This window comes from Falco cherrug, chromosome 13, assembly GCF_023634085.1.
Source record: "Falco cherrug isolate bFalChe1 chromosome 13, bFalChe1.pri, whole genome shotgun sequence".
In the NCBI taxonomy this organism is placed as follows: Eukaryota; Metazoa; Chordata; class Aves; order Falconiformes; family Falconidae; genus Falco; species Falco cherrug.
Genome location: NC_073709.1, coordinates 20,423,193 through 20,445,758, shown reverse-complemented (window position 1 = coordinate 20,445,758; position 22,566 = coordinate 20,423,193). Strand labels below are relative to the sequence as shown.

At 38.6% G+C, this 22,566-nt stretch overlaps 1 protein-coding gene across 2 annotated transcripts in view; it reads right to left on the bottom strand.

Annotated features, from left to right (window-relative positions):
- The window catches only part of LRPPRC (leucine rich pentatricopeptide repeat containing), a 92,500-nt gene extending 70,768 nt beyond the window's left edge, over positions 1 to 21,732 (bottom strand). Inside the window, exons 1-11 of one of the 2 annotated variants that reach the window (XM_055725681.1) lie at positions 20,918 to 21,732; positions 9,985 to 10,187; positions 6,767 to 6,889; positions 5,995 to 6,116; positions 5,848 to 5,906; positions 5,028 to 5,114; positions 4,439 to 4,565; positions 3,370 to 3,514; positions 2,471 to 2,613; positions 2,089 to 2,194; positions 1,902 to 2,009 (exon numbers count right to left, since the gene is read on the bottom strand). In XM_055725681.1, the coding sequence (XP_055581656.1) occupies positions 1,902 to 2,009; positions 2,089 to 2,194; positions 2,471 to 2,613; positions 3,370 to 3,514; positions 4,439 to 4,565; positions 5,028 to 5,114; positions 5,848 to 5,906; positions 5,995 to 6,116; positions 6,767 to 6,889; positions 9,985 to 10,187; positions 20,918 to 21,564 (1,870 nt within the window). In that variant the 5' untranslated portion in view covers positions 21,565 to 21,732. Of the gene's footprint in view, positions 1 to 1,901; positions 2,010 to 2,088; positions 2,195 to 2,470; positions 2,614 to 3,369; positions 3,515 to 4,438; positions 4,566 to 5,027; positions 5,115 to 5,847; positions 5,907 to 5,994; positions 6,117 to 6,766; positions 6,890 to 9,984; positions 10,191 to 20,917 lie in introns of both variants that reach the window. The other variant, XM_055725680.1, reaches the window with a different exon arrangement.
- Between the last annotated feature and the right edge of the window lie 834 nt (positions 21,733 to 22,566).

Genomic DNA, 22,566 nt, shown 5'->3' with positions numbered 1-22,566 from the left:
TTATTTTTTGCTCTATTATTTCTATGAAACAATTTCAGGGTGGGTGGGGTGTCTGTCGTCCTCACACCCCCCCCCAGCTACTTTCCTTCAAGCATATTGGTTATATTTTTTGATACTGGATCTCATATATTCATTTTTTTATTATTAAATTTCAAAAAAATGAATGTGAGCTTACACATGGAAAAGAACAAGACAACTTGTTTCACTGCAGCAAGAATAATTCCACTGATTCTTCACTGCAGAAGAAATTACTTAGATAACTTCTTATGTATTTTAAAAACTGCAAAATCACCCACAAAAATGTGTTTGCAAATGCACAGTATTATCATACAGCCATATGGAAGTTTATGTATCCCATGTCTTTCCAGATAGAAAAATAAAGGCTCCCTAGAAAATGGCAAAGAAAGTCAGAACTGAGAGTTCCTTCATCAGTTTTCTTCTGATGACTTCCAGCAGGAACTACTAGCCAAAACACAGTTGATTTCTACACTAGAAGAATTAAGGCAACCTCTGATCTTGCCAAAGACCAACAGAGGTCTGAAAACTTAAGTTTCTCTCAATGCTCAGATATTGCTTCAGTTTTGGGAGCAAAGTCTACACCTAAAAATACTTCCAACGTCTCTTATTGCGTCAGTGAGGTGAAACTTCCCATGGAATAACACAAAGCATGTCTTTCAGTAGGCAGCATCCATGTAGAGAAGTATGACACCAATTTCATTTTACTTATTTTTGGCAACATTGTATTTCAAGTAAGTCACAAAGGACCCAACTAAAACAATGTTGCCAGACTTTTAAAATATCATAGAACTTTCAGGCATTCGAAAACATGGGAAGATAAACTTGGGAAGTAGTCTAGCAGGAACAGAGCCTAAGGAGTTAATAAAAACTGAATATTGTTTTCACAAAGGCTTTTTGAAAAAGACTTGAGACATTTTTATAGCCAGAAACAATTAGGGAATACTTGTTTCAGCATTTCTTCCAAACTGGAATGTGACTGTATATTTAAGATAAAATTGCGATATGAAGAGTCTGCTAAAAGCACTTTTTTTTTGTTTGTGCATTTTGTTTGTCACCCAGTGTCACACTAACAACTCTGCATCTCATTCTAAAGCACATTATACTGTGAGATAAGATGAAAAAGACAGTTTTTTGTTTCCCCAAGGGGGAAGTACTTCTGTTAAAAGCATCTTTTTACAATACCATTCTTTCTGAATTACCAATAACGCAAACCAAAGAATTAGATACTGTACTCTAAAATTTAATATTTGTTCAATTCTTATTCATATCCTGTAGACATCCCCATGTGTAACAGGGGAAAGTAGGCTAAATGCTTAAACCTACTTAAGAATCCCAAAGATTGAGCATTTTTGTCCTTCAATCAGTATGCTGTCAGGTCAGGCTCACACACTCAGCAATGTAAGTTCTTCTGCAGTTTTTATTATTGTCACAAATCTCATATCTGGTTTATAAGGTAGATAGTAAGAAGCTGGCTTGAAAAAATGATTGAGTTTGCAGTCCAGGAGAGCTATTATAACATAACCTTACTTTTAAATTCTTCTCTCACATTCAGATTCTTCAAGAGTAAACTCTGTAAAAGGTAATGAGCAACAAGAACCACCAGTGGAAGGCAGAAAGAATGTGAAGAGTTAAAAAGATAATTTAACACTCCTCACATCTTTCTATACAAGGGTAGACCTCAAATTTGTCGAAGTGTACTGTGACTAAGAAAGGAGTTTTAAAAAAAGTCTTTCTGAAGGAAAAATTGTTTGCAATGAAGTCAGACATGCAGCAAAGTTTTCATTTACTTTCAAGACTCTGCTGAATCTCACAACAATGTTTTAACAAAGATTTGTGCACTAGTTTTGCAGTAAAGCTGGAGGAGCATTTATCAAATAACTAACCTTTAAGATTCTTCTCTTTCTGGAACCCAACTAGTAGCGGCCAGGAATAGTGAGGTCTGAGTGGCAAGCATTCCTCTTTCATCATCTTCATCACCTCAATGGCCAAGGCTGAAAATAATTACAAGATCATTAAAGCCACCAAGTACTTTAAATAAGCATATGTAAAACAACTAAATAAGCAGACTACCTGATTTGTTGGTCTCCAAAGCGCAACGCAAAATAAACTGTAATGGTGCCGAGTGCATGTTTGCTTCTTTTAACTCACTACAAAATTGCTTCAGCTTGTTCACAGGCTGCAAATAATGTAAAAAAAATTAAATATTTTTCAATTTCTCAAATTTTTAACAGTGTCAGATTCTTTTAATGTTTAGGAAATGGATATTACACATGCCAACATGATTCCTTTGTGAATTTCAATTTACTATGCAAGTTGATATGAAATATTAAAATCCTTTTATTCTTTAAGAACAACACAAAAATCTACCATTTCCCATCTTCACAGTCGCATTCAACTAAATAAATACTTTTTTATTAGTATAATAAGAAAGAAGTATTACTCTTCTGCATACCATATCTCTATTTACACAATGTTGCAAGAAGAAGCTACCCTGGTCCACATTATCACGCGATAAATGATTAAAAGACTTCAAAATATGAAAACTTGTATCTTCGAAGCCATGAGTTATCAGAGTCAAACACAGGTTCATTGCATCTAGCAATTGAAAAACAGAGAAAAACAACATTTTAAAAGTGCCTGTAACTATTTTCGCATTAAACTACTAAAATTGGTGAAAGCTAGGAAAGTAAACGTTACCCAAGTATCATTAGCATACTTTTAATCAATCAAATCTGAGACTACGTTTTCCAGATTTAGCTTTTGAATGAAATTCAATTTTCCCATTAGAAGACCATGCAAAAAATTACAGAAGCATCACCACTGCAGCATGACAGAAGGATACCAAATAAGAGAAAAACATTTCTAGACATGCCAAAAAACCAAAATACGGATAAAGTACAATTAGCAGTTATCAATCAGATTACACATACTGGGATCCAACAGGGACTTTAACTGTAGATAAAGAACTGTATTACATGTTTAGTCTCTCTTTTTATGATATCCACAAAGAGCTGTCACAACAGGAATTACAACAGCATTGTTTGAGGAAAGGACTCCACATTGCTTTCCTATGAAATCTTAATTTTAGAAGTCTAAAAAATTGATAATTTTTGTATGTAAATGATTAAAATTGATTTATATTTAAATTTTATAAAACGTGATCTGAAGCAGCACAAATCCACAAACTAATGGCAAAAATATTATTTGCCCTAAGTATTCAAGAGAAAAGTATAGAACTGCCTATTTTGGGTAACATTTGTTATTGCTGCAAAGAAAAAAAAAAAAGAAAAGAAAATGTTTTCCCTCTCCACTCTGAGTAGCAAAACACTGCTGCAGTAACCAAGGACATACCTGGAATTAATTCCCTTTCAAATCTTATGTGTTTTTTAATATCTTCAATGTACTGAGGATATCCAGCCTTGGCAAGGCTAAAAATCACCTGCATTAAAATTCTATCCATAAGGTACCCTTCAGTCTTCTCAACCTCTTGTAGAGTCTGTAAACCAGAATAAATTTAACTATAATAAATTTACATTAAAATAAAAAAAAGCAGCTAGGGTTTTTTTACTTTTTTAAAAACCATGGGGTTTGATACATGGAATATGGTAGAGAGAATACTCAAGATCTATAGAGAGAGCATCAAACACCTTTAGACTGTAAAAGGAAAAAGGGACAGAGAAAAAGGACATAATATCTAGTAGTATATGAAAACACCAGAGGTATTCCCATTGTGAGATGACTTTAAAGAGATTACTTTGAAAAGGGGAGAATGATTAATCAAACTTTTTGCTACTGTTTGGAAGAAGGTTGGTTGATGAAGATTCGTTTAATTTGTAAGTCACAGAACAGTACAGTACTGCTTCCCACATCCTTCTCCTTGATTTGATCCTCTCCATCTGATACTACTTATTAAACTCAATCTGACTTTTTTTCTCATTCCTTTCCAATCACTTATTTGATTTAAAAAAAAAAAAAAAAAAGAAAGAAAGAATACTTGGAAAAAAAAAACCCAGCTACACAAAGGCCTGTAAGGCAGCATTTGCTTATTTGCACTTCATGAAAACCTAAGTTGTTGGTATGAACTACCAAAAAAAAAAAAACCCTCACATGCATTATTTGCCCCTCTAACATCCCCACCACCCCCCCCCCCCCCCCCCCCAAATTACCAAATCACTCACTGGCAAATCTGTTTACTCAGAGTGAAAAGCAACTATCAAAAGACAAGTATTTTTCATGAAGTATGAAACTGCTTGCAGTTAACCAGCTATTCAGATGGAAAAATAAGAATTTAACTGCTGCAGACAAGGAGAATGTAAGTTATAAATCTCAGTATTATTCCTCCTGCATGGATAGAAAGCATTCCAAAGCTGAACTGAACAAAAGATCAAATAAGCTGTACATAAACTCAAACTTGCAATACCTTTTTGATGCTATCAGCATCACCCTTTTCAGCATACATATTCAGCAGTGATAAATAGGTGTCTGGACCCGGCTCAACACCGGCCATCCTCATCACAGAAAGGATATTTTCTGCACTCTTCATATCTCTAAAAGAATTCAAAAGACCAACCTTCAGCAGATTTAATCATAATAATGTTTATTGTGAGTTCCACATTTCATCATTAAATTAATTCAAATTGGAAACAAAGAACACAGTAAGCATGCAGAAACTTATTTTAACTAAGCAAACCCTGAAAGGCAAAAGTGCAAATAATTTATTTTATTACTTAAAATCTTCTTTCAACTTTAAAAGTTGACAAAGTTCAAAACTAAATGCCGCAAGTTTCTTTTTCAAACAGTGTAAAAGTACAGTTAATTTATCTTGAAATTCAAGATTTTCAGATACAAAAATCTACTTTGTTAAATGGGCCTGTTTTGCTTCAAAAATGTATAAAAAGACAGTCTTTTAAACATCACACTATTCTGCAGTATGTAATTTTTCTGTACAGTATCACTTTATATTGTAGTAAAACTAAAAGAAAACATAAGAAAAAGGCACTGAACATTACCCTGATCTTGCGTGGCCTTTCACAAGGCTACTGAATACTGCCTCAGTGATTGGGAGATCTTTGTTCTTCATAAATCCAAGAATCTTACTGCAAAATACAAGGCAATGAATGATTAGGTATTTTTTTTTTCCTTTGAGAACAAACTACCAAGCTATCGCTGCTTTGCCAGACAAGTACTGTAACAAAACCAAATCCTGATGTCACTGAGCTATTAAATTTAGGGATGCTGCATAATATGCTCATAATTCAGTTATTTTCATTTTTTCAGATTAATTGTATTTGTTACTTTGAAATATGCTGACACAAGGCTAGGGATGAGATTTTTTATTTTTATCTTCCTTTACTTATTTCTCACGCCCAGCAATCACACTGTTGAAACTCAACCTTGCTAAAATTAAAACGTTATATAGATATCCAGCAAGCCCTGCATAACGATGACAAACAGAATTACTACTATTTGCTCCTTAGCCCATTTTGTTCTCAAATGCCTTTTCCAGTAGTCATTTTCTTACATAGCCACTAAGGCTTCATAACATACACTTTTTCAAACTGGCTCTAAAAATGACAACACAAGCTATTTTCTGAGCAGCTTGAATAGAATTTGATTTGAACACACTGGTCTATCGCTTGTTTTAATTTTGCCTGTGTAGGTTCCAGCTGTCTCTTAAAAAACTGCTCTTCAGTGCTTGGTTAAAATATACTTAAACCCCCTCTTTGCTCAATTTCTAAGAATTACACTGAAATAAATTTTAACATTAATGGTAGGGAATATGAGAACGATTTTGCATAAATCCCTTCAAACTTAAATACAAAAGAATACCTCGCTCCTTCAATGTCACCTTCATTGCAATAAGCAGCAATCAACCTTTGGTATGTAACCTACAAAAAACAAAAAAGGGGAAGTTAATGACTTCCATCCAATAAATGGATACTAGTATTAACACTGAAGATATAAAAAGGTACCTACTCGATTGGGCTGCACATTAGCTTCCTCCATTCTGGCCAAGAAATCTGTCGGAGAAAATTTGTGCTCGTTCTGAAGGTAGACTTTAAGTAAAGCATTATAATGGCTTGTATCATACACAGCACCTAAGGAAATATTTCAACCACAGTCAGTAAACATTGATTCTCTGAATTCAACGTGATTTTATAGCTTTCTCAGGTGATTAATTTTGCATAAATTTTATTCTGTATGAGCCTTACATATAATCAGACTGCTTCCTTTTATCCACCTTTGAAATATCAGACATTTTTATAAAAGGCTAAAACATAACAAGAGTACAGAAACATCATGCACATGCTATTCCACAGTCTACATTACAGATTCAGCAATATTACCATCAAGAAGTAGTTCACCTATGCAACATCTATAAATGACTCAAAAAAAATCTGATAAAATAGCTGGTAGCACTCAGCCCACCAGATGTCAAGATAACATCTAACAGAAAAGTGAAATATATTCTTACAATAATCAAAATCAAGCCAGAGTCCAGCTTAAGCATCTTATAGGGGGAAAAAAAAAAGTCTTTATTATTAATACCCCTAGATGTCAGTATAACTCCCAGAATAGGAAATAGGTCTCACCTGAACAATAAAACTTGGCATTTCTTTGGCAATGCTTATTTGCTATTATAACCCAACATTTAAACACTACTAAAATATATTCAGTATTGTATTTACCAAGAGAGTAACTAAAGTACATAGCTGTTCCTGAAGACAGGCTAACAAAACCAACTTACCCAGTTCTTTCATCTTGTCCCATATCATATGGGCTAGTTCTGTTCTTTCAGGTGACAATACCTCTGGTAAAAGAGCACCACAACTTCGCAATAAAAGCAAGATCTGGTTACTCCCTGGACACCCTACAAGTAGAACACAATCACAACTTTCTTTATAAATAATTACACATTTAATATTAGAAAAAAAGATTTGAGATTGATCCACTGTGGTATTTATGCATATTGTATAGAATAGAATCTTTTCCAAGGTCAAAGTTTTTTACTGAACAGGATATCCAAATTATTAATCTATGACACTGTTACGCACTTTCATGAAAAAGGTTCATGATAAAACATGCTATTTATCATAGAATGGTTTGGGTTGGAAGGGACCTTAAAGCCCACCAAATTCCAACCCCCCGCCATGGCCAGGAACACCTTCCACAATAGCATAATAATGAGCCCAGCTGAGCAGAATTTTTAACAAGTACAACACAAAATACTAAACTCAGATGATCTAATACTTTAAATTTCCTAATCCAAGACCCATAAATGATTTTATCCTATAGGGACATAACTTCCTGGTAAATTTCTAAAATGGCAAAATAATTCATATCAATTCCATACTATTCTAAAACTGGTATTCAGAGACTCCACAGTGAAATTTCCATTTCCACTTCTGTCCATGCTCAATATAAAATCAATAACTTATATATAAAAAAATATTGAAGAAAACTGCGAGAATGCCGGCTTTTTCTGACTTCTGCACTAGCCCCAAAATGCTGAAAAAGAAACTATAAACTCATCTGCTTTTCTCAGACTTCATCACTACTCCTGAGGCTAAGTAAGGCAGAGCTGCAGAATTTATCACAGATTATCCAATAAAATGGAGACAGAATTTTTTTCTCAATTGCATCTTTATAAGCAAACCCAACAATTTCTAATAAAAAGAAGAGTTTATTTAGAAAGTGGGAAGGGGGGGGGGCGAGGAAGGCAAAAAAAGTTGTCTATTCCTTTCCTATTACAGAGAAAGGTGTACTTCAGAAGTAATTTCATCTAACAAGGAGCAAGGTAAATGTTCACATACAACACAAATGATGAAAAAAATCTGTAAGGTTTTTTGTGTCTCAAACACACACATACATGCAGACTTGAAAGACTCAACACTTCCAACACAACCTGAAGTCTATAAGCATCACTTATGCTTTGTAATTTACTTCCAAATCATCATGCCAACACTCCAAAACTGTGTACAGCCCAGCATAGAGGCCAGAGCTGTTGCCAGTAACTGTATGTCCAGCTGCTGCTATTCACTGTAAATGTAATTTTTAATTATACAGCACTGCAGAAACAGCTATAAATTAATGGCAAAATCAAGTGAAAAACCTCAACTGCAGAAAGCTATATACTGCCTAGAATTAGATCTTTAGGTACTGAAAAGAGTCAGTAAATCTAGGATACCATGTAACTATTGCAAACTGTTTCAGGAGTACAATCTACACCGGGAAAGTTAATATAGAGTATGCTCATCTAGAAAGAAACACAGGCAGCGCTGCGAAAAAATGAGTGACAATGAGAAAATGAGAAGTTAAAACATTGAGAGGGGCCAGGTAAAAATTGCAAATGGGGATTTGAACTTCTGAAGTCATAATGGAGTGGTGAGATAAGTCATACTTGACTAACTTTTAAATCCCTCCATACAATTAGTTCATGCAATAAAAATGCCATCACATCTCCAGTACTCATGATGCCAGTTTTACACTAGCAACCAAGTACCTTGAAAGGCAAAAAAACCCCGCCCCAAAACAGCAACAATAATTAAAAAGACAACACACACCCTCACTCCCATCCAAAAAAACTCAACCAAACAACCCAAAATGGGAAAAGGTTCAGCAGTATGAGTGTAGAAAGATGCAGGGTAAGAGATCTACAGCGAACACCTTAATCGAGCATTTTTTGTTTTGTAATTAGAAATGTAAGAATAATATAAACAGGCAATTTTTTTAAGAAATCAACAGTAACTAACCTCCCACACTTTTGCTAAGTTAGTTTTTAACATTATTAGTAAAAAAGGACCGATTTTTTCATATGGAAATATTTTTCATTTATCTTAACAGCATCCTTGTTAAATCTCTTGTGACATTCTACACTTCTTTTAAATTTACTTACACAACCAAAGGAAACCACTACAAGTAATTAATCTTTTCATAATATGACTTCTTAAAAAATGTGTAACTAATCAAATGTCAAGAACTGATTTGCAAATAAGCTTAGAGACACAAAATTCTTGCCAACCCACACTTGCAAACTATGTTTATACCTAAAAAAGACAAAGCAGTCAGAATCAGGAAGGATAACACAAGCAACAAGAAAAAACTAAGTTCAACAGAAAGAGAGCATGAATTGAAGACTCAGCTTTTAAACAGTGAAGTGCAAAACCTTTAAAAGCACAATCCCAGGTACACAAGCCATGAACAGTCCAGAGTAATACACAGCAAAATTTAAAACAAAACAATACATGCTGCCATTGATAAATATTGGCAGTAGAACTTAAGAGAGCATATTTAGCAAATATCTTCATTGACTCATGCTAACTAGTACCAAACCTTATCAATTGTGGCACCTGGTTTGCACAGTGTTAATATAGACCAGCTATTTTTTAACCAAAGGGGTACGGAATCTGTCAGAATGAACAATGCCTCAACTGTTTCTTTTTGTTTTATTCAAAAAAAGGGAAAGCTTTCTTGTCCTGAATAACCACAGCTACCTGGCAGTGTAGAAGCTTGGGGATAACCTCCATATTTCCCCGTATAATTTCATTTTAAAAACAAATCACTTCTTAAGGACAGCATGGCTTATTGCACATATTTGAAAAACACGCTGTGTAAAGCAGACAGATTTGATCCCTGTTCAGAGTGCACAATGCAGTTTTATGAGAAAGGTGTAACATTACCAGAGTAAAGTCCGCAATAAGGCAGTATGATAAGCTTTCTTAAAAGCACACTGAATTTTCACAACTTACTAATTCCCAAAGAAAAAAAAAACCCAACACAAAAGTAAACGTGCATTCAAAGCAAAGTAACACCTCTAAAGCATTTATAAAGTCTGTTCACCAACATATAAAGCAAATTAAACAATACTCAAAACATAAATCTTTCAATTAATTTGCTTGGTTTGATGATTTATTATATTGAGCTTTGAATTTAGCTTTTACTTTGTTTTAATTGGAAGCAGCTTACCTGTTTTACACATTTCACCGTAGATTTTTAGTAGAAGAGTTTTAGGGATGCGGCCAGTTTTTCTGACAGAGTTATCTAGTCTATTTAATGCCCAGTCAAACTGCCTGGTCTGTCTGGTTTGAATTTCTGAAACTGGTTCTTCTTTAACACTTCCCTCCTGTTGAGGTGCAACTGTAAGGAACTTTATTTGATACACAATGTTGCTGCTGAAATAAAAACAAAAACAAACAAACAGAGATTACACTTCATTTTGCAACTAAACTAGCCACACAGTGACAGAGAGATAATGCACTTCTTTCTGATGAAGTTACTGAAACACTTTCCATATTGATAACAACAAATAAATACAGGTAATTCATTACAGTGTCTTTCTACTTAAAAATATATAGTCACGTATATCTTTTCACCATGACAGCTGTTTCTCTGAGATTTTCAGTTGGACTCATCTCATGAGTTAAAGGGTTCAAATGCTATTCCCAGAAAAGGAAAAATTTTGAAGCTGTTCAAATGCTACAGAAGTCTATTGCCCCATTACGACTTCTCACAAAAGCTCCTGCATGCTTTTGAAAAATCATACAAAAACTAATGCAGAGGTCAGTGTTTTAGACACCAATGGCTTAACAACGGGATCAGTCCCCATTCTGCAGAATTCACATTAATGAGGACAAAGCGGCCATCCTGTGATGTCAACCAATAAACATCAACACTGGATTTGTTTAAACATTTATTTTCTCAAAATAAAAGTCTGACAACAAGAACTAACACAATGAGAGTCTTATTTCTACCACAACAGTAAGAGCTTGCCAAGTTTGTTTGGTTGTTGTTGGTTTTTTAAGAATAATTTGATACACAGAAAAATAAGGAAATAGTATTTGTGCCAAAACAGAATTGTGAACAGCCTGGTCCGGTAAAATTATGGTTGCACACATGCATTTTTGGAAGTCTGTTCTCAATTGTCCTTACATCCACTTCTATATACCTTTTTGAAAAAGCTTACTGAAAGCTTTTCAGAATACTTCCAAGTCAGGTTGCAAAAAATGCTTTGAAAGCCAACAGCAACACAGGACTTTCTGTCTTTATAACACAGAAGTTTATACTTTGATGTCCAATAACAATCAAAGCACAAGCGGACAAAACTCCTGTGCCGCATATTAAAAATTAAACGTATTTTTCTATAAAAAATCTGCTATTCTTTTATAGTATTCTGCAAATTACTGAATTATATCTTATGCCACACAGCACACTTGTAACAGTAAATGAATTTATATCTACAGTTCTTAAGTGCAGCACTGTTTTAAGAAAGCAATCTTTGTAAGATTCTCCATATGTCAAAACTCACAAACTTTTTGAAGCACTTGCATAGCTCCATAACATTAAGTATGAAGGTAAAAACAGTATGTGCATACTCCAAAATATGCTGGTTAACAGCATGAAAGGACTCAAGTTTCATTTGTTATTAAACTCTCCTTGCTTAGCATTTAGCATGATCACAGAATTGTAAGACTAATTTGGGTTGGAAGGAACCTTACGTATCATCCAGTTCCAACCCTCCTGCCATGGGCAGGGACACCTTCCACCAGACCAGGTTGCTCAAAGCCCCATCCAACCTGGCCAGGAACGCTTCCAGGGATGGGGCATCCACAGCTTCTCTGGGCAGCCTGTGCCAGTGCCTCACCACCCTCAGGGTAAAGAATGTCTTCCTAATACCTAACCTAAATCTGCCCTCTTCCAGTTCAAAGCCATCACCCCTTGTCCTGTCACCACATGCCCTTGTACAAAGTCCCTCCCCACTTTCCTGCAGGCCCCTTTAGGCACTGGAAGGCTGCAGTAAGGTGTCCCCAGAGCCTTCTCTTCTCCAGGCTGAACCACCCCAACTCTCTCAGCCTGTCTTCAGACGAGAGGTGCTCCAGCCCTCTGGTCATCTTCATGGCCTCCTCTGGACTTGCTCCAACAAGCCTGTGTCCTTCTGATGTTGGGGGGCCCAGAGCCAAACACAGTACTGCAGGTGGGGTCTCACCAGAGCGAGGTAGAGGGGGAGAATCCCCACCCTCCACCAGCTGGCCACGCTTCTTGTGAAGCGGCCCAGGACATGGTGGGCCTTCTGGGCTGCAAGGGCACATTGCCAGCTCATGGTGAGCTTCCCGTCCACCAACACCCCCAAGTCCTTCTCCTCTGGGCTGGTCTCAATCCATTCACTGCCCAGACTGTATCTGTGTTGGGATTGCCATGACCCACATGCAGGACCTTGCACTTGGCCTTGTTGAACTTCATGAGGTTCGCATGGGGCCACCTCTCATACCTGTCAAGGTCCCCCTGAATGGCATCCCTTCCCTCCTGCGTGTCAACCACACCACCCAGCTTGGTGGTGTTGGCAAACTTGCTGAGGGTGCACTCGATCCCAGTGTCTGTGTCACAGACAAAGATACTGTTTACACAATGCTGTTTATAACAAGTTTATAATATTATACTGTATCAATTGCTACAGCTGCACACTAAAATATTATACTCACACATGCAGCGTTTCTTTCATACACTAACTTACCCTTCTCAAAGATTAGTAGAATTGGGCATTTCTATTTAGACCCCACCCCCAGGTATTACCAAACATAGTACTGGTGTTTCTGTTAATTTATACTGATTGAAGATATTTAAAAAATGGCAACATAGGTGTCTGAGTTTCAGTTTTAGACAGATGGGAAAAGAGTATGAGAGTATAAAACAAACTGAGGGACTCTTAAAACTTCCACAGGCATCCACCTAAATTACCATTATCAATGTGAAATAGAATGTCTATCATAAGACTCATGAGTACCTTATCATATGTAGGCTTTCAGCATTTGAATAAATTAGACTTTAGCATTACGCAGTGCCTTAAATCATGTTAAAGCCAATCCCATAATAAGAGTTTGTTAAAAATAACTGTGGCTTCAAAAATTGGATGAAGGTGCAGGCATCTACTGTCTTACATTTGGTTCGTAGTACTACAACTAAGAACACAACATTTAGGAGAATATTTAAAACAAAAAAGCTAAAAGCTCACTGTGCTTAAAGATGAATGATTAAGCAGACCAGAAACATAGCTTCCAAAAAACCCTGTAAAGTTGACAAATTAAGGGACACAGTATTAGTTTTGATTTGGGGCAATCGATCGAAGGACAGAAGAATGCAGTAGACAACACACTTACTGAAAATTGATACTAACGGCACAACCTCCCTGTGAAACAGAAAAAGAAGCTAACAAAATAAGGCAGTTATTCATGTGTCAGGAATCTTCAACCATCCTGTGTGATTCTTTTAATTCTCAGAAGTTGAGAAAGAACACACGATTAAGGGGAATTTAAAAAAAAAAGCAAGGACAAACATCAAGAAGGCAGTGTTAAACATTTTAGTCAGGAAGTCACATAAAAACACAGCAAGGAAGGCTTCTAAATATAAGACAGGTGGTTTTTAAAAATATACGGTTACTCTTAAAATGGGAAAAAATTACAGATCATACACTGTTTAGCTTTCTAAAAATGTTATTTGCAACCATACTATGTAAATTTTAACCATTTTATCATGAGTAAATTTTAATAAGGAGATGGGGTTGTAGATGAGAACAGGGAAGAATGTGCTAAGTAATTTCTAGAAATATTAAGATATGTTATATTTAAGACACATTAACGGACCTTACTCAATCTCCACTCCTTTGGAATAACCTTAAAAAATTCATTAAAGTTTTGGGAAAAATAAAGATTGATATACAGACTTCTGGCATCACGTTACCTTACAATGTCATAAGCAAAACAAAGAGATATGATCTACTTTCAGTTACAAAAATAGGGGTGCAGTAGTTGTTTAAAAAAAAATTAAAATATACATAACTTTAAAATGTGCTAATCAGGGTCTGTTGCAAAATTGGGAATATACATGTGGGATCCTAAGTTAAGCTATCTCCGGACCCAACTGGGAAAAGAGTGGTACGACCCACGTCCATTCAATAATTTCATTAACAATTTGGATGACAGAAGAGTTAATAAACTTATAAAATTTGTAGACAGCACCATAACAGTGGCAAACTCTAAGGAGAGCCTCAGACTTCAGAGTCATCGTGATTACTTGATGTAATGGTCTGATATCAACAAAAAGGAAATTCAATACACACCAACAAAAGCTTTATGTTTTGGGCAAAAAACCAAATGCAGAAACATAAGATGGTATATGACTAGCTAGACAACAGTACAACAAAAAAAGTACTGAAAATGAGCCACTGCTAAACACAAAACATAACACAGAAAAAAAAAACCCCACACTTAAAATCTTCAACAAAAGCAAAATAGATAAAATACAGAATTATTCTATTTGTCATGGTGTGTTTACTCACAAAAACACAAAAACCAAGTTTAAAAACCTCAAAAAGAATCATCTATCCCATCTCACTCTCCAAGCAGAGAAGCAACTGTACCTAATCCATCAGGCATCACACTGGTAATAATAATTATTGTCATATTAATTGTAATGAAATACTAGAACAGGATACTTTGACAGTCAAACTTTCTCATTTGGAAGCTTATAAAGTATGACTGGGGGAGGGGAGGGAATCTATCATGACCCTGGCACTTCTGATCCAGCCTCAGTGCTAGACATTGGATTATATAGTCTTATGATGTAACTATATTTTTTCAATTATTTTAATTAACTTTGTTCAGAATTAAATGCTATGCTACACCACAAAATGCACGACACTTCTCCAAGGGCTGCAATGAATGTCAAGTTTTTACTTTCATCAATTACCTGTACATGGCATTTTAAGAATTTCTCCATATGAAACATTACATTTGCAAGCACGTGAAGCTGCACAATAATCTTCAGATGTTTCAATTAGCAATTTGATTCTTCCCCCACATGTGTAATTTCTCTTTACTATGCTTCATAACTATGTTTCTTTGTACCTATCCAGAGAAGCTGAAATGGATATTAAGCCCTATAAAGTGATCTCTCTCCCATTCACACAATCAGAAATTACAAGTAGCCTTCTGATACTACTGTACCTTTACACCATTTTCAGCTTTGTCTCTACAACTGTGAAGATTAAAAGCACAGACCTTGCCTACACAGCAAAGTTTAACCAATTGTACGTTCGTAAACCCAACACACGACCACCCACTATTTAGTGGCAACTTTTCACCTCCAAAATAGCTTATTTTGGAACATTTGGAAAGTACTTGAAGATAAACTGAAAAAAAAAAAAATTATGCAGAGGTGAAGTGCACATGGGGAAATTCATACTGACTCAAGTAGTAAAATTGTTTGCAATGGTTCAGTGAGAAGCCCAGTACCATACTGATGTACTTACATGTTTTCCATATTTCTAGAGCACACTGAAGGCAGTGCCTTCAGTTTCCTAAAGGAACATATCCTACACATCAGACCAAGTAAAAAATGTCCTATCTTTCCCAAAATTCAAGAAGTAAATGGTTCCAATGCTCTCATTGGCAGCAGCAGCAGGTTTACTTTCTGTAAAACTTGACCCATTCCAGACATTCAAAAAAAGAATCACAAAGCCACCATACAGATATTTGCCTGCCTTTATCAGAGGCACAATAAGGTAGCTGCTACGCTTTTTCTAAGAAAGTACTGAATGTTTTGTTCTTACTAAACTAAATAGGTGAAATGCGTATGAAATGGTTTTCAAAATACAAGCCATATTCAAAGTAGAATAATGGTAAACATAAGAGTTAAAATTCATTACTGTAAATACAAGCACTACAGACTTAGCATTAAATTTACTAAATATAAGACTAAATAAACCACCTGAGATCCCAGCATAATTCACAGGACTGCTAAACAGTATTTCCCCTGACTATAGTCACCTATACCAGGGTCACCTACAAAAAAAAAGAGCCACAATGTTCAGGCCACTGTACCCTTGTTTCAGTGAGATCCAGAAGGATTCTACCTCAGACAAAATTTTGATATTTTATGCAGACTGAGAAATCTCCAGTTTTTTGGAGAACTGTGCCTAAGTGATTCACAAGAAGCAAAGCAGAAACACTTTGCTTTGTGCTATTTCTTAGGAAGTCTCTGGATGTTTTATGTCCATCACTACAACACATACAACAACTACAGCAGTGCAGCTTGTGAAACTTCACTACAACAGAGCATTGCTTCATCACTACCAAATACAAATCTATTGAACACTTCCTCTGCATTTAAAGCCCATGCATTCTACCACTTGTACCATTTTGCTAAAGTAATTAAGCATTCAATTCTAGATTTTTGTCTACTGGTGATGGATTGCCAAGTATGATAGTAAATAACCAAAAACAACTTGTTTGCAGCTAATTAAAAACAAAAAACAAAACCCACACCATATCACACGTTAAGCCATGAATATTTGGGATTTTAACTTCTGGCTTACCCCAAGGCTCAAACCAAATCCCCCGTAGATCTGACACAAGATTCTTTAAAAGGGTATTCTCACCAACATGCTTCACTGTTGTACAAACACACTACAATGTACCAAAAGGCAAAAGTCTTTATAAGGTCAACTTGAGAAGCATCGCACACGGTACCCTCTTACTAACTTCATAAACAATCACTCCTCTGAACGGAACACAGATCTTGCAAAAAGCAGGTTTCACTACAGTACAATCTGCTGTCTGGGGAAATGCTCTTTGCTCTGCATTCCTAAAAAGCTACATTTAATCTTACAGCCAAGAATCTCAAGGTGAAGAAGTGACAGTAAAGCCAAAGATGCCTCACAAGACTTGCACATGGATTCCACTTGATCTTCCTCCTCAGCTATACTTTCAAGATCTATGCCTTAGGAGCCCAATTGTTCTCCTTTTCTCTGAAGATACATAGGGTGTTGACTTCAGGATGAGTATCATAGCACTCACACATCCAAAAGTACAGTTCAACAATACAGCTGCAGTGATCTAACATCACACCATCATCACAGGGTTTGGTTCCCTCTTCTCCTTTTGCCTGTGGTTCCACTCTTCTGGAGTTCATCAGATCCTTAATTGATCCAATAAAACCTGTTGATCCGTCAGAAATGTTCTCCTTGCAGTCTAGCAAATGAAATGAACGCAGTAATAGGTCCAAGGAGCACCATGACAGAGTAGGACAAGCTGTCCAGCAATGGGTGGGCGATCAGTGTGGGAAGAATGAAGCCAATACCCTTTCTCCCAACACTAACTTGCCACAGCAGCAAGCTGTAACATCAAAACATAACATAATCACCGCAAGTATGCAGAATAAAGTTCCCAAAAGATATTCTGATGTTAATTCAAAATCTACTCTGAACACTCATTGACTGAGAGCTTGTAGCTAGTAGCTTGAGTCAGCTACTAGCAGCAAATTCAAGCATTTCTCTCCTTAGCAAAGCTTGTATGAACAAAGTTCCTACAGCTAGTTTGCTGTTGTAGATCTGAAGTTTGTTGTACATCCCATTTTAATTGCATGCCAGAGTCACAACATACAGCTCAGTATATTTCACATCTCATCCTAGAGGCAGTCAAATGAAATCATAAATTTGCCACAGATCTGATCTCATTTGCTATGAAATGCTTCTCAACCAATGCAACTGGATATTCCATCTACTGTCTTAACCCACTTTCTGAAGTTTAGATTAAAAATCAGACCGGTATGACGCTTTGATAAAATCTCTGCTGTAATGTGAATGACTGCTGTCTCACATTTCTAAATAAGTTAACGTATTTGCAACTTTTCTGTAACCATTACTGTAACGAAAGTCACAGACCAGCCTCTGAACTGACTTTATTATGTTCAATGCTAAAGCAACTATACCAAGAACATGTAAACTTAAAGTCATTTACCCCCTTCTCTTGCAAAATGCTAATTATTCCTTGTTATTCATTTACTCTTAAAACTGTGGGGGTTCTTGTCCACTATTCCAATCAGAACTTTATCAATATTCTCTGGAATTTACTGCAGCAGACTGCATTTCACTCTCAAAATACCATCTCAAGACCTGAGCAGTGACTATACCAAGTCTAAAAGTTGTCCATATGTCATTCTAGTTCTTTACAGAGAAAATTTCTTCCAGAAATTAAGGCTTAAGTAGAAAAACACAACAATAGTTATTTAGGGAAAAAAAATAAAATGAAATTATATGCTTAGATGCGCAATTTCAGTTCATAAATGTTGACTTTTTTATTTTAACAAACACTTTGGCCCCAGAGCATCGCTTGTGCACTAGGATGCCTAAATTCATAACTAGTACAGTGACAGTAAGACAAAGATTGTAGGTAAAAAATTATCTTGGGAATGAAATTACTGGACAGAACGTACAAATTCACATGTGCTGCTCAGTCTTACTCCAATATAATTCAGTTTAGACCAAAACCTAAAAACTATGAGCTAAATATTGCTGCTGTTTCCTGTGAATGTATTCTCTACCACGAACCTACTCGCATAGTTAACTAGATCTAGCCTGAGAACTGAAGAGTTTTAGGAACAATCACTGAACTATCCCACATATGACCCCATTTATACTTGAAAATACAGAGGAATATTGGTGCAAGGGGGGTGCAGGGGTAATAACTACAAACCACTAACCAAAAACCCAAAACTCAGCTATCAGAGCCAAGTTACCATCGCATAAAGCACTTTTCAAGTTTTTTTCCAGAAACAGGGTTCTAGGAGAAAAAAATACACTGTTAGTCCTTCATCAAGTCATATGTCAATTTCGGTGACTATTACTTCTCTGAACAAACTAATTACGGAAACTAAGTTTCCAGCTGAGGAAAACAAAAATCAGCTGAATTACCACAAAGTAGAAAAGTTTATTACTGATTTGCCGCTAACCAAACATGTGGTTCTGCTGCCAACCATACAGCAGACATCTTCCCAGTTCCCTGGTCCCTCCTGCACAGGTCTACTTCATCCTTCCCACCAACTTTAGCACTCAACAACCTGTTACGTTTCCATCACTAAAACCAGCAGAAAACTGTTGGTTGATTTTTTTTTTTGTAAGATTTCTGTCAGACTACCAAATAAAATCGGCTCACGATCGGTTTGATAAGCACTAAAGTTAGTGCATGTAGCAACAGATTTATTTTGGTGGTGAGACTTGCCTGTAGGAGTTCTCTATTGCTGACTCTTGCCTGTTTCCATCCCTTTTCCTGAACCAGCTCTGGAATTTGTGAATTGTGAAACCGGAAGAATTTTTTGCCATTCTAGATTCTGTTCCCCAGAAGACTTTGTGAACAGAATCTAGAATAGCAGAAAACTGTTTTGGTTTTCTGCCAGGAATTGTTACATTGACTTAGAAGGACCACCAACACTATATTAAGGCACAAGCAAAACGGGACAGAAGAACTTTCTCCCCTTCATAGCACTAAGTTATTATGTCAGGTCATAAAACTCCGTGTATGTGTTTAATACTTTTATGTTCTTAATAGTTATGCAAAAATTTGTCTACAGCATCATTTGGACATCTAAGAAGAGATTAATTTCAAGCTCGGTCACTAATACTAACTAAAGCTACATGCTGATAGTTTTTTTCAGATAACAACTCTGTGTTGCCACATTGAGAGCTAATGGCAACATTAGCTGCTATCTGAATAGAAGCATCATATCCCCTTCCCACCTGCCTGCACTGAAATCTCAATAGGCTTTGCAAACACTGGAAAAAATACAGCAAACACTTACATCCTTGAAGGAAATGGATCTATACTTCTTTTTAGCTAGACATCTATATTTGCAAGTTATTTTTAATTATTACTTACTTTTATACAAAGTTTTATTGAACAACTGTAATTATAATCACAGCAAATCACTTGACATAAATGAAAAGTCAAGCATCTCAACTCATTGCCAACTCTCTTTTTTCAGACTTAAACCTGGACATGGTGGAAGCCAAGAATCTAACCCCATCACGGCTCAGAAGTCATAAACAGACCTTTCTCATTCAACAAGTCTGAGAACTTGCTGACAATTAAGTAACCCCTAACGTTAAAAAAGCTTGTGCAAGTCTTCATGTAGTTTTAACAGCATACTCGGTAGATGAAATACAAAACATAAATACCAACTCTTTGACACAGTCATCATCTGCACATGGTGCTTCCTTCTTAGAACGAGTAATTAAGGAAAAAGTTACAGAAGCAACCAGCTTGCCTCTACAACAACGGTAACAGCACCCTCATGATCTGTTAAAAACAAACAGTGCATTCAGAAAAACCTGAAATATTGTATGTTTCCTACAAACAGGGGCTCTGACATTTGCTCATGTATCCAAGGCCAAGCCTTATACACTTTGACATCCAAGACATATGTGATCAGGGCAAAAAACATCCCAAATGTGGAGCCACAGTGCACCACCACCAGAGAGAAAGCTTAGCTCTCCCAAAACAAAAATTTTGTTAATTAAAAAAGCAGACTCGTGTTAAGGCAGAGTTGTGTCTCCAAACGTGCTGCAGGGCCCCAACCATGCGTTAGTGGGGCAAGGGGGCAGTTTTCCACCCCACCTGCGCGATGGCAGAGGGGCCCGCAGCGCAGGAATCAAGCCACCCCGGCCGGCTACTGCCACAGCGGAGCCCGGCTGCTGCCCAGACTGCGGCCGTACGGCTCCCCACGGCCGGGCACCGCTCAACCCCCGCTCCCTGACCCCCGAGGGTCAGCGCCCTTCCCAGAGCGGGGCGCACTCCGCCCGGCGACACACCGGTGGGAAGCGGCCCGCCCCCATCGGAGGGAGACGGGGCTCCCCCGCGGCCTTCAACCCCTAGCCGGCCCCGCCGCGCACACGCAGCCGGAGACCGCCGGGCCGGGCCGGGCCAAGCCGCAGGGCTGCCGCCGGCAGCCACAGGGGCAGCGCAGCAAGGGAGCGGCGGCGGGCTCGCCAGTGCCCTTGGACACGGGGACCGCCGCCCCAGCGGCCGCCGGCCCACCGGCGAGCGGCTGGCAGCCCCGTGGCGCCGGGTCTCACCTGGCGGGGGCCGGAGGGCGGGCGGCGGCGGCGGCGGGCGGGCGGAGCAGGAGGGGCAGGAGGCGCGGGCAGAACGCCCGCAGGCGCCCGGCGGAGCTCAGCAGCGCAGCCATGGCCGCCGCGCGCGCAGGCCGCAGAGGAGCACGTGAGGCGGAATCCGCGCTACCGCGCACGCGCACCAGGGGGCGAGGGGGCGGCCGGCGCCGGCGCTCCGCCTCCGCCGCACCACGTGACGGGAGGAACCATTCCCCGCAGGGGGGACCGACGGCCCAGCCCTCGGAATGGACCCGTTCGGGCAACGGCGTGCTTCTAATTCCCTCCCCCGCGCCGCTGATGGGATGCTCCACGCAAGGTCGGCGGCGCAGCGCCGGCGCCGGGTTGGGTCGATCGGCAGCCAACCCGGAGTTGCTCCACCGGAAGGCGGCCGGGAGGGGGCCGCTCGCTGAGGGGAGAACAGGGTGAGCTCTGCGCGCCTCGCTCCTGCGCGCGGGGCGGGGGGGCGGCACCGACTTTCCCAGCGCGGCACGGCCCGGCAGCTGCGTACCGCTCTGCGCGCCCTTCTCCGCGGTTCCGCGGCTGGTGTCGGGCCCGCCCGCCCTTGCCCTAGGGAGGAAGTCACGTGGGCGACGGGGCGCGAGCGGCGCCATCCGCCCGGGGCTGAGCGCGGGCTCCCGGCGCCGCCCGCTCGCTCTGAGGGGAAGGCGGGAGCTGCCGCGCTCGGTAGGTCCGTCACACGGGGAGCCACTAAAAGCGTGGCAGGCGGCGGGCAAATGCCAAGAAAAATGCCTCAGCCTCGCCGATAATAAGAAAAACTTAAGTCCTCGCGTTGCCCCGGAAGGGCGGCGCTGGCGGCGCTTGGGAATCCCGCCGGCCCGTTTCCTTCTGGGATCAAAATGGAAGTGAGGGGCAGATGGAAGAACCTTAATAAAAAAAGAAAAATTAAACTGTGTTTCTCTGCCTGAGCTTGGTTATGTTTACAGAGATGCTGCCTGCTTTGATGTTTCATTTTAGTGTGCAAGTTACGTGGGTTCCTATGAGATAAACCACCAGCTTGCTTAGGTACTTGCAAGCCAAGTGAGTGTTTTCATAAAAAAGCATTTAATTATTCTTGACACAAATGGAAAACAATTACTCCAGGTGACAGATTGATTTTTTATCAAATCAACCACAAATCAGCCATCTGCAATTACAGTTTACTTGGAAAGACTTGCAAAGCCTCCTCATCAAGTGATGCAAAGAGCCCAATTTTTAAAAGTTATGAACACTCATTTTTGTTATTATAAGAAAAGTCCCAGATGTACGACATTTCTTAAGCCTGAAGGCAGGAGTCACAGCTAATAAGACAATATTACTGCTTATCACGGCTTCTGCTGTATCACAGTGTTAGGATATTTACTGGAATACAGAGCTCAGTCTTAATGAGGAGACCAAGATGAATTTTTTAAACCCAAATACAAACAGCACACATGCTAATAGGCCAGCCTAGCTTATGGACTAGAGGCCCTGGGAACTCGCTCTTAACAACCCAATACAAAAGTGTCTACAACACTTACAAATCAGGACCAAAAATGATAGAAGCAAATGACTGGAAGAGTAAGAGAAAATGATGAGATTACATTCATCAGCATAGTAAGAAGTTTCTTGTTGCT